General features: G+C 37.8%; 1 protein-coding gene across 8 annotated transcripts in view; it reads right to left on the reverse strand.

Annotated features, from left to right (window-relative positions):
- Positions 1 to 12449, reverse strand: part of HDAC9 (histone deacetylase 9) — a 491942-nt gene that overhangs the window by 133204 nt on the left and 346289 nt on the right. For all 8 annotated transcript variants that reach the window (XM_087773643.1, XM_087773615.1, XM_087773600.1 and 5 more), the window contains 2 exons: positions 11189 to 11322; positions 3297 to 3417 (listed from right to left, as the gene is read on the reverse strand). In XM_087773643.1, coding sequence (XP_087629769.1) covers positions 3297 to 3417; positions 11189 to 11322 — 255 coding nt within the window. The remainder of the gene's footprint in view (positions 1 to 3296; positions 3418 to 11188; positions 11323 to 12449) is intronic.

A 12449-nucleotide genomic window follows, 5' to 3' on the forward strand; every position in this document is an offset into this window, starting at 1 on the left:
GAAAAATTATCCAAGATTTGTATTCTAAAATTTCAACCCACAAAGGCAGTAGAAGCTGATTAGTCAAATTAGGTGCTGAGGCACCCATCATTGACGGAGGTCAGGGCCCCTACAGAAGTCAAGGAAGCTGCTTAGGAGATTGACAACTGGGGACTGAAAGTCTGATGAGCAGGAAAAGTGATGGGCAAAAACTGTCTTTAAAAAAATAAACAAACTAAAAAGTGTGTGTCCACTTGTGAAAAGGCACAGTTTGAGGAACCTAACTGTTTTCAGTGTCATCCCTCAAGAATGAAACCATTTCTGCTAAGTGGTCATTTTTTCACTAACTTGAAATTGCAATTGCACAGATGCTCTGTGAATGCATCTTTTGGTTGTACTCTAAGTACTGCACCACTGTCAGGGATGTGTCAACAGTATATTTCTCATTTTTATAAACTTGTAATCATTGGAAACTTGCTTTTTAGAAACACTTTCTTAATTATGATTGGAGAGGAAAAAAGGCAAACAAATTTGTAAGACCTGTTTGATAACTGTTCTGCCCTTGAGCTTATTCAAAGAGGTTTGAAAGGTTGTATTCTGTCACATGAAACCGTAATGTGATGTGCCACGTGGTCTGCATATTAGTTTCCTTCATGTCAAGACAATGTAATGCAACATAACATGTTGCTTAACACACCACACTGAAATAAGATCAGTCAAAAGCTTAAACTATGCAATAGTGTAAAGTTGAAGTGATCATCTGCAATAGCTACATTTGTAGGCCCTGATGCAGGGAAAATAAAGCCAACAGTTCAAGTCAGTTTACACTCTGAAAGCACTAAGAATATGTGAACAATAACTGCGTGCATAATTCTCACTGATTTCAGTAGTTTACAGCCATTTTGCTTTGCAGTCTTCCAGAACAGAGTTTTTTTCCTGTACAGGGACACTGAAATAAGCATTTATTGATACGTAGCACATTTCTAGCCCTAGTCATACTTAAATTTAATTCCTTCAAGTGTTTCTTTTCTGTTTGAAAGATACAGAAGCTGCTTGTTAGAAAAAAAAGAAAAAAGAGCTTCAGACAAAGCAGATATGTACTCTTCTGAACAGAGACAGGGAAGAAATGTTTTTCTGGAGCACAGGTGGAGAACAAACGGTGCTTTCTGTCTTTTTGGGTGGGTAGAGGAGTAAGGAAAGGAATGGTTAGGTCCTCCTTTTCATTAGGCTCCTTTTCATTAGGATGCAAAGCCATAATTTGATGGAACAATTTCTGTAGAAAAAAAATGCACTTTCATTGAAATAGAAATGTTTTATGAGACAATGTTGTTATTGATGACATTTTTTATAAGAAGCATTTCCTTTAGATTTTTCTCCTTTGCTACACATCATTTTGAATTTCTATACTATACCAAGATGTTAATTTTAATGTCAGGATTGGTTAGGTTCAGCCTCACTGAACTGGGGACAATGAAAGGTGGAAGAGTCACACTGCATTTTGGAAAAATGTAAGAGACAATTAAGTTCCTTTATACAAGAGTCTGGAAGCCCAAACGGTTAGAGCTTTCAGCCAAAAAACAGGCACATGCAAAAGCATGTGGGAAGGGTGTTTCATTGACTGTTGTCTGGGTAAAAGGCCATCTGAGATGCAGCAAGAAAACATCCTAGAAACAGAGACAGAAAAGGGCATTAAGCCAAGGATACACTGAGAACACACGCTAGGAGTGTGATCTTGATATAAACTCAGAAAGCAAATGCTTTGGACTAAGTGTCAAACAAAAAAGGCCAAGAGTGTCGAGTAAAGAATGGCGGGCAAAGAAATGGTTTTCTGATTTTGGGTACACAAAGCATTCTGCATTCTCTATACATAGGCAGAAACACAACGAGGATACCTGGGTCCATTCCTTTTTTCACCTCATAGCTGCAACTACACACTGCATCCCATATGGTGGTCAACCACTGAGATCCAAAATGGGAACAATATTTTATATCAATGTATGTTATATTAAATAATATGAAAATAAAAATGAAATTAATCAAAACCAACAAAATTTAAATGAAATGCTTGACTCTATCAAAATGGAACATTTTGACAATGTTGATGAACTCAAATCAAAATGTTTCCAAATTTTCATTTTGCAGGAATTTAGAGCTTTTTCTTGGAAACACTTTTTTTTTTTTTTTAAGGGAAAATTCCTACCTTGGAAATTCAAGCTCCTGAGAATCTACCATACTGTAAGTATTTTTGTTTTGACGTTGCCTTGGCTAAGATGTATAAACTTAGATAGCACTGTGGTCAAGACATTTTTCTTTATCTACTCTTATGACTCACTGAAGCAACAGTCTGCCTTACAGAAGAAACTCGTAGCATTAGTTTCCAAAACAAAATAATTGCTGTGTATTACTAGAACTGTGGCAGCAATTTCTTTTGATGGCTAGTATTGGTTTTGTTTGGGTTGGGTTTCATTACATTTAGGAAAAGCTCCACATCTTAGAATAAGTATTATAAAAACAGCTGAGAATTACAGTGTTGCATCCAGTGTGCTGGGACAAAAAGGGCAGGATTTCACTCACAGATTATTTCCAAAAGGCACTACTTTTTTGTGTGTTTCCCTTCACATTCTCTGGACAAGTATATCTGTTTCATGCTACACTCATGGCAGAGCTCAATTTAACCCTACTTTTCTATTATAAAAAGCATACACTGAGCATTGGCTGTGCATGAAGATATTTGATGTGAAAATCCTGTCAGTTTTCTGCTATTCTGTACATCCATATGTCCATTTAATATTTTAATGTGGTTTTTTTTCCCCTGTTATTCAGAAAGGTGTCATATCTTGCATAATGGGAAGGCATTAAAATAAAGTTCACTTGTTAGCAAGACTTAGGCATGGTATCTGCACTCAGCGTGGCTGAAATAATTGAAATAAAGCAAATGAGAACAGCAAACAAGCAATTCTGACAAGCAAGTGTATCTTAAACTCCCATTTTCAAATCAAAGAACACAAGGAGATAGAAGACCAACCGTGTTCAAAATTGCCATTGACTTCTGATGGAGAACAAATTACAGTAAAGGGTTAACACTTCGATGGTTTTTGAAGCGAATGAGGAGAAACTTCTATTGCTGCTTTCCAGCCTGTGCATTTTGCTAATCTATATTTGGCTTCCATTGTAACATTCTCCTTCCACATAGCAATGCATTTGGAAAAAGTGAATTTTTGTCACACTGCTTGCCAAGTATTTTAAACTGACACCAGCTATGACTAATGACAGTGCTGGAATGTGCTGTTCTCAGTAGAATAGAGGCCTGTACAGACCTAGGAGTTTCCTGGGGTCCAGCTTCTGTCTGTTCAGGGGGCTGGTGCCATACAGCAGTGAATGATGTTCAGAGTGAACCAGCTGTATTTCCTCCAGACTGGCTTTTCGACCTCGAATTCGCTGAAAGAAAACAGCAGAGGCCTACAATATTCCACTGACAATATTTAGGGAGAAAAAAAAAAGTAAAGGTCCGAAATAACATTTAGTATGATTAATAATGGGTTGAAATTGCGTCATGCAGGAATGTGACACTGATTTGTTTATTAAAGTAATGCTATATGAAAAACAAATGCGTGTGTGGTTTATCACAAATGCTTCACTTAAGTCTTAGCAGAGTTAACTTAATACAGGGTTTCACATACAAGAAAAAGAAAAGATTCTGCCTCTTTTCTACATTATATTAAGAGGTACAACCAAAAGCTGAAATATTTCTTAAGTAAGAAAGCTGGCTAGAAAGTTTCTAGTTTAAAGAGCAAAAACTTATTCACACCTGTAAGCTGCAGATGTGTTCTGAATAAGGATTAATGTTTTTTGCATTACTACTAGTACTTGTGATTTATGCTACTAGGAAGAACATGATTACAGTGAGGAGAGCCAAGGAGAAGAAGGAAATTAAAGTTTAAATGCTTTAATAAAATATTTTAAGTATTTCTATATCTTTTTTTTTTAATGTATGTTCGATATCCCAGGATCATTTTTGTTGTTACACATGACGACTCACTTGCTTCCTTACATTTTTGTAAGTGGATTTTGTGTCTTTAACTGTATCTCCAGCCTGTACTCTCCCCACTTAAATCAGTGTTAAAAAATCTGGGATGTCTTTCTATAAATCCATCGACATTTAATCACTTTAGGAAGGAAGGAAGGAAGACAGGAAAGAAGGAAGAAAAGATTAAAACTAACACTTTCTTATTCAGCAGATCTGTTCCTTGTATGTATTTGGAGTTACAGCTTGTCATAAAAATGTTTACTTCTCTGCTTGTGCTTGTGCTAGTGCTGCACAACCTTTGCACACATAGCAACACGAAGCAGATTTTGTTCAGGTTTGGGCATCATAAATAGCACTGTCAACAAAGTTCTGGTCCCAAGATCATCTTTCCTGTTGATATTGGATAACGCAGAGAGAAAACAGCCCATTTTTAAGGTCTTGGACTCTATTTACAGAGCTGGTCCTTATGAACACCTGGGGTAAAACCTCTCACGACTTAGACTGTGGGTCCATCCAACTGTCAAGGTCTATAGATAAACAGGTACAGAAGTTATCTAAATAGTTCATCTTATTTTTAATAGACTGATTAGCCTGTTACAGAAATACCACTCAATTCTAGTTTTCTGAGAGGTTAAGTTGTAATTCTTATCATATCCCTCACCTACTCATGTACATCAGAAGACAGCAACCTTTTCACTAGGAGAAGAAAGCAATATTATAAATATTAAAGAGGATGTGCACTGCGGAGGAAAGGAGCTGCCTAGGGGGGGACAGAAGAACCATGCACAATTTATATTCAGTTAAGCAGTGGCAATTTTTTCTGACTAATCAGGAAAAATATCCTAAGAGTTAGATCTAGATGACTGTGGAACAAGCTCCCCCTCAGGGAAATGGTGAAAGCCCTATTTCTTGCAGTGTTTAAAGCTTAACTGGACACAGCAGTGGAAAAAACATTTTAGGGAATGATCCAAGAACTAAATGACTTAATAAAACCTTTTTTATCTCTAATTTCTTCAAGCCTCTCCCAGTCTCACATGAGAATTTGTAGCAGTGCACTCACATCCTTTTAACACACAGTTGCACAATCAAAATCAGCACATTTTGTTACTTCATGGAGTCAGTAAACTCTGTAATGGTTCTTCTGGGTCAGATAAAATGTTTTTCTTCACAAGCGAGGTGACTGGTAACATTTATTCATTCATCCATTCTCATTAAGGTCTATGTTTCTAATAAGCTGCTTTAAAATCTGTATACCCAATTCTCCACAGCAAAACTAGGAAGGGAGACTGGCTTTTAGGACAGCCAAAACAAATGTGTAAGAAAAGTAAAGAGGTATTTTATGAAGGTCACATCAAAGAACCTTTGATTTCACACTCTGGTCATATATTTTCTACAAGTTATACAAAAACTCTAAGAGATGTTTAAGAGAGTTAATTGTCTGGCTCTTTTTAAAGTGCTGTTAAATGCCATATCACTAACTATAAAAAGACCCACAGCTAGCCATTTTTCTTACAACAGGGAGCTCTGTGATATCCTATGGAATATAGTGATTTGCACTAACAGAGTAAAGTCTTCAACTGGCCTCCCCAAAACATTTTGCAAAGGAGCTACCTGCCACCCAATATTGCCAGCCAGACTGTTTAGGGCAGAAACAGGTTGTGCAGAAATCGAGTAGCACCGCACAGGATGCCCCACTCCAGGCTGCTCCCAGCAGTGAGGTCCTTGGGGCACAGCCAACAGCTGAGCTGCCAGGGCAGGCACAGCCCAGAGCTGCTCTTTCTCCATGGCTTCTCCAGCTCTCACCTTGAGCATTCACAAGCACATTTACACAATAAATGGCAGGAGGAAAGGGAAAGGTAAACGGTGCACATGTCTGTGCTGTTTCTGCATTCCCCTCTCCTCGTTTACTGTTCCTTTCATCCCACCCTTGCAGTATCTCTGCCTGTCAAGCCATTTTCAATAATTAAAATTCCAACTGTCTAAGGCTCTACACAGAGGAAAAAATAATCTATATTAAAAATTACCTGTAATAATTGCTAGAACAGTTTTTCTTACACAATGATGTCAGGATTAAGCAGATCTACAAAAGCACATGTCATAAATCTGTTGCCAGAATCTGGAATCATGTAACTTCAGTTATACAAAGTCATAGTTTCTAGGTCTCACTGGCATGAGTTATCAGACAACATAACCTATGCATTTGTATAACTTTACATATACATTTTTATCCACATCTTTTTTACTTTAAAGTGTCTTTCTTAATTTTTATAGGCCGTGGTAGTATCAAAAGCCTAAAGTGTAGTAGAAAGCAGAAAATTGGCATAAAGCCAATAAAAAGGAGAAATAGCATAGGAGAACTTATGAGCAGTATTTGTTTCATTCAGGGGGATTTGAACACATCCATCCGCCTACTACATCCTTAGTAGAAGGCAAGTCATCCTTTTCTAAGGTGCACAACAATTTGTGTGTTGGCTTTCTCTTTTGACATATGCAGTTCCCTCATCAACAGAGACATTTATACATCTCAGGAGAGCAAAATACTGCACCTGAGTGCTTCGAAAAATCAGTCTAGAACTAGAAAGTTATTCTCCCCCACAATGGGAAAATGCTTTCACCTTTCACAGAATTTAAGGTCAAAGAGGTCTAGTCTGGTCTTCTGTTTAAAATAGACCATTAAAGTTTCACACAGATAACCTCTATTAACCTGAAGATTTTGGTTAGACTTTCAGCAGACTAAACTCTTGCACAGTCAGAGATTCAAAAAGACAAAGGTGACACTGCCTATTTCTCTCTGCTAAACTAACAGGAATTGTTGACATAGCTTAAGGAATATTCCTCACTCAGGTCTCTCAGTGTAAGGTGTCCATTGCCTTTGCTGCAGCTATTTGTATGGAGATGGTGTCTCTGAAATTCCCTTAGGCTATCTAGTTTGTAAACAAGGTCTTCAGAGTTTTTCTTGCTTTTCTGGGATTTCTCATAGTTGTTAAATTCTCTCTTGTTTTGAAAAATGCACACAGATAACATGGATCTTTTGCCAGTCAGTACACCCACATCACTTGCTCTCTCTCCATTATGTGCAAGTGTGTCTCCGGCACGCATGCACCCACACAGAGATGCATTTACTCTCTTCATGTGTTTTAGTCCTCCAGTACCTAACCTCAATATGTTCAACACCACAAAGATTTTTGCTCTTAAAGACTAACTTTTCCTGTATTATTTCTTCTTTAGTGGCAAACTGAGGTTCACAGCATGGAATTTTTTTGTCTTTTTCAGTATATGTGATCTGTCAGATTCAAAGGTTTTTAAATCTTTAAATTCTTTCCTTCTCTCCCCTTTGGTCCATGAGATGTGGACAGCAGGAGGTGTAAGATGTCTCCCTAATCCAGAAAACTACCAAAATTCAGATCAAATTCCAGACTGAAAAGAAAAACATTGCTGGACCACAGTCCCTACAGGAAGTGGAGGTGGGGGCACAAAGTGGGACCGTGTCTACATTCTTCTTTTCTTTTCTAAAACTGTGCTGATCCGTGTAGGCTAATGTCAGTCATGTGTGCATAAATTATGGCCCCAAAGGAGTTATGTAAATACTTCCTCTCCCTAGAACAAGTAGAAAGCAGACACCACTACTAAAACATAATTCAGTCCTTTTTTTTGGTCTCAAAGGTAGGGCAGCTATGCATTGCTCTTTACCAAGAGAAAATTGCAGAAAAAGATAGTGGATGTTTTTATGCCAATCTTTGCATCTTTTAGCTGACCTGCTCTGGTGCTGCATTCGATAACTGTTCTTCATCTGTCAGCCTTTAATGAACACAGAATAGGTATTTCAGTAAACATACACAAAACTTTTAAATTAATGCAAAAATATTGTCTGAATTTTATTCTTCCAATACATATATACCAGGACTATAAAAAAGTCTGCTACGGGGGGAAATTACTCCACCTTCTTGCCCTGGACTCAGTCAGGGACTGGTCTCTCAAATCCAGCTCTCCAGGGCTGGCCATGGTCTGAATGTGTTTATTCTTTGTCCTGGGGAAGCCAATGGGGGAACTAATCTATCTATTTGGAAGAGTGATATGATTAAAAAATATTCTGAAAGCTCTAACTAATTTCTCAATTTAGCAAAAATCCTTCAAACTGTTGTTTGAATAACTCTAGAGCTCAAATATCTATCGCTAGAAAGACAAAATACTGTCTGGGGAAGCAAGTCCTTTTGGCTGTGTCTGCAGCAGTAAATTAAGCAGTGCCAGGAAACATTTCCAGGCAGAGGAACGCAATCATCTGTACTATTAAATTGCTAAAGTGGTCCTTCACACCGTTTTGGCTGAGCAGCAACTAGCACTCTCCAAACAACTCCCAGACATGGTTTGGTCACTGGCATGGGCCAGGGAGCATTCCTGGTAGTATGAACATGGGCCTTTCCATGCCAGTTGGCCGCAGTGGTGGAGAACAGTCCCAGGCACATTTTATTTTGTAGTGAAGACACAGCTTTGAGTACCCCAGTCAAACCTTGTTATAATTTTACCAAGTTATATTTTAAAAATGCTATATATGGGGTAGATTAATCTACCTAGATTAATCTATTAACTGCAGCAAGCATGGTGTCAGCCCAGTATATATGACTTCTGTCGTCCCATGCCCAGTTAGAGATGACGGTTCTCCGTGCGTTTGGCCAGTCGTCTCTCCAGGGCCACAGACCTGAGCTGCGTGAGAGGGGTTAATCCACACCACATGATTTAGGAAATGCATTTTTCTTCCTGCTATAGATAACAAAGATCATATAGATATAGATTGTTCATTTTCATAAGGGTTTCTTGTTAGATTAAGAAAATAAGGAGGGCCCCCCTGGCACGAGTCTGTGGCTAAGGATACACACATTGCACGGTAACAAGATCTGAGCTACCTCTGACTGAACTAGCTTTGATCCTGAAACTCCTCATCAGACAGAGTGGAACTGCAGCCCTCTTGTGGGACTATTGTTTTAGTAAAAGAGAAAAAAAGAAGGTTCACAGTTACTGCAGAGGATTTCCTAAGTGGCTGTTGCAGGTTGCTGTTCCTAAGTTGCCCTTCAGACTTGGTGCATGAGGCAGTGCACGTTAGAAAACTTGACCAGCGATTTCCCCACTCCTTCTGACAGAAACTGTGGGAAATTATACTGAGAAATTATATTGAGAACTACTAATGTCTGGGGGAGGGCATTCAGAAGTCAGTAAAAGAGACAGTGCAGTTGCCCATGATGCTTTGACTCCGCATCCTCAGTGTGGTATATTCCAGAATGCAGCTTAATGGTAGCCTATTATTTCTTGAATAATGCAATAACCACTCCTTTAGTGACGTGAGTCATATATTCAGCTGAATAACTTTTCTAAAGAATCAGACCACCAATTAAGTGAATCACTGCAGCCTTCCTTATTTTGAAAAGTGAGCAGATTTAAGGACGTGTTTGATGTCAAGCAAGTGCTAGAGAAGTCAGTGAAGCAAAGGACAGATTGCATCATCAATACAATCCTGTCTTTAGCTGCATAAGAGGATCAAGATAAACACCAGATCTATGCACCAGCTTCACACTGAGGTTCCTCAAAGTTTTATCATCAGAGTTTACATTTTGACAGCTCCTTTCACATTCCAGTCTCATTTCAAAGCACACAATGGGAGTCAAAATTAACTGAATGCCAGTCGACATGAAGTGACTTATTTTCTCTCTGCCCACTCACCGGATTTTGCAAGACCTAATAGGTTATATTTCAGTTTTTGAAATTGCAGAAGTGTAAGAGGAAACTTTAAATCTTCCAGGAAATTATTGGACTGCATGCACCTCAGACTAACCTATACCACTTTTCTTTTCTTATTTACACCTTTTGCAGATCCACACAATTTTCTGTTCGGCAATATCTGATTATTACTGAAGAAAGTAATACATAGTAGCGCATTGTGTTTTACTTATTTTCTCTCTTTTTTGTCTTTTCTTTATAATACGGGTCCTGAGTCAAGAAGGTAGCTAGGCCTTATTTTAGTAAAGCACTCAGCTGTGTCTTTAACTTACTCCTTAAGTATGTGATCCCACCTGTGAAACCACTCATGTAATATGTGGCCTAAAGGGCCTTGCTGAAAGAAAGTCTTCTTGAAGACTGAAAAAAAATATCCAAGCTAAAAAAAAGAATTAGCCTGTTAGAGTGCTGCCATCTAGTTAGATGATGAGTGTATACAACAAATCCATTTATAGTGCTTACAATATCTCACTGCCCAGTACACTAGGCTACCTGCAGAAAATCTTTGTGGCCAGTCACTAATAGCTAATCAAAGGGACCTATTGTACCAGTTCCTTTGGGTTTGTAAAAACCTAAGTATATAAAGAAAAATAATTAAAGAAAACAGAGCATAAGAACCCTGGCAATTTTGGGATCCTGCAAAACATAAGCGAATTTGTGTTGAACTTTGTTAACTTGTGCTGCAATGCGATAAGCAGTTGCCACAGGCTTCTGCAGAAGTTGACAGTGCTGCACAATTCATGGGAAGCAGTGAATGGTAGGAAAAGGCTGTTTTTCAGTAACCCAAGTCATATATGAACCTTGGAGTCCATATTTGATTTAAGCATGATGTTTTAATATGTAATTTTGTGAGGGAAGTCAAAGCAGAAGAAAGTTCCACATTTGCTCTCATATTGTCTAGAAGATTGTGCTTGAACGTCTCGGGTTTTGACTTGGTACCCATTGTACACCAGGCAAAAGGAAATGCTATGAAAACAGACTTTAGAGTGCGAAATAAGACAAGATGCAATGTGCTTATGGAGTGATACAAAGTACATTAAAAAAAACGCAGTGTTCTATGCTACTACAGAAGTAAAATCCTTAGCTGCTTGAAAAAGTTAAGAAATGTGCTATTGAAAGGACTGCACTTGCCATTTGACTACTGCTTGTCTACCTCCTGTATCAAGGTGAGGAACACAGTCATGTCTGGATTTTATACTCTGATGCATGTGGATAAATGACTTTCATTGTGTAAATTCTTTGTTTTCTGATTGGGAAATGTGCTTCTCTAAAATGCATTGGTTTAATATTGTCAGTTAAGTCCAAATAATTCCTAAGACAAATTACTCTCTTATTACAGAAGTAAGACACATTTAGGATTAATAAATTTGTCATTCACTTTAACAAGTCAAGTGTCTGGTCTTTATTTTTTATTACCTCACACTTGTTTAGCAACCCAGTTTCTTGCAGCCTTGACCAGATGCTTTGGATCCTTCCAGCATGTTCAGGGTGATTAGCATAGTTGCCACACATACACTGGTGCTTCAGCATCAGACTGTCATACACAACACCTTCATCACAAAGACAGCACGATAAGAAACAGTAAGTGAAAAAAATGCAAGTTATACTCTTCCATGTCATGCATACTATAGCACAACTGGATCTTATTTGTCAGTAAGAGCAAGATGAAAATTCTGGATCTTAATTCCCCTTTACTCTGGGACATCCTGAATTTTGAGTTAAAAGGTACATCTTGTAATATTGATAAGGTAAAAATGAATTCTAAAGAAATTATACTAATAAACATAATTAACTGTAAATAAGAAAGGAAATCAAGTGGTGTCTTGTTAAAGTTTTACGGCTAGAAAAAAATCAGTCCTATTACTGAATCACTTATTTTCTCTTTCTCTAATGGGTAAGGTCAGTTAAGGCTGTTAATCAAGCTATATATAACAAGAAAAGGCAATATATGCACAGCAGTGTAAGGAAAATCATTCAGAAAAAGCTTTTAAAATAAATTTTGAAATGACAATGCCACTCTATATCTGTACTGCTTAAATAATACTATATTAATTCCAGATCTCAAAGCATATCAGATGAAAATTTCAGAGAGTTGCAGCAGTGGCAATCAGAGTCCTTTTTCATTAAAACAAAAAGTTCCACCCACTACCCAATTAGGACCAAATCCTGTTGTTAGACTGCAATGCAAGGTTCCTTTTCAATTTTCTACGCTCATTTATCCAAGGACAGAACAACTTTATACAGAACAGCTATCAATATCACATTGTTCTGTAGCTGCGTGTTTGTAGCAAAAGAGAAATTTTAGCGACTAGACTAAACTCAATTTTCAAGGCTTTCAAACCAAGTCTGAAACACTGAAAAATGATTTTATTTATTTACTTGTTGTTTGCATTTCCCTCAGAAATGTCTGGAACAAAAATATTTTCCTTACCCCTGTGAACCGTTTTCGTTTGGGAAACATTTGGAATTTTCTTCCCCTTACAGTTGAAAAGGACTCAAATTAACAATTTCTTCAAGCTGCAAAACTTGGCATCCCAAATTTCTTTCTTATGTGCCACCACTACTGGGGACGCCAACACAGTTCTGGGAAAATTGTGTTAGCCTGCTACTGAAAAGTCAGCCAGTGAAGCAAATACAAAATTAAAGTCCAGATTCAACAACATGCTCATTACCGCCC

The sequence above is a fragment of the Nipponia nippon genome, unplaced genomic scaffold (genome assembly GCF_047370975.1).
Source record: "Nipponia nippon isolate SJK-2023a ecotype South Korea unplaced genomic scaffold, ASM4737097v1 scaffold_1, whole genome shotgun sequence".
NCBI lineage: Eukaryota > Metazoa > Chordata > Aves > Pelecaniformes > Threskiornithidae > Nipponia > Nipponia nippon.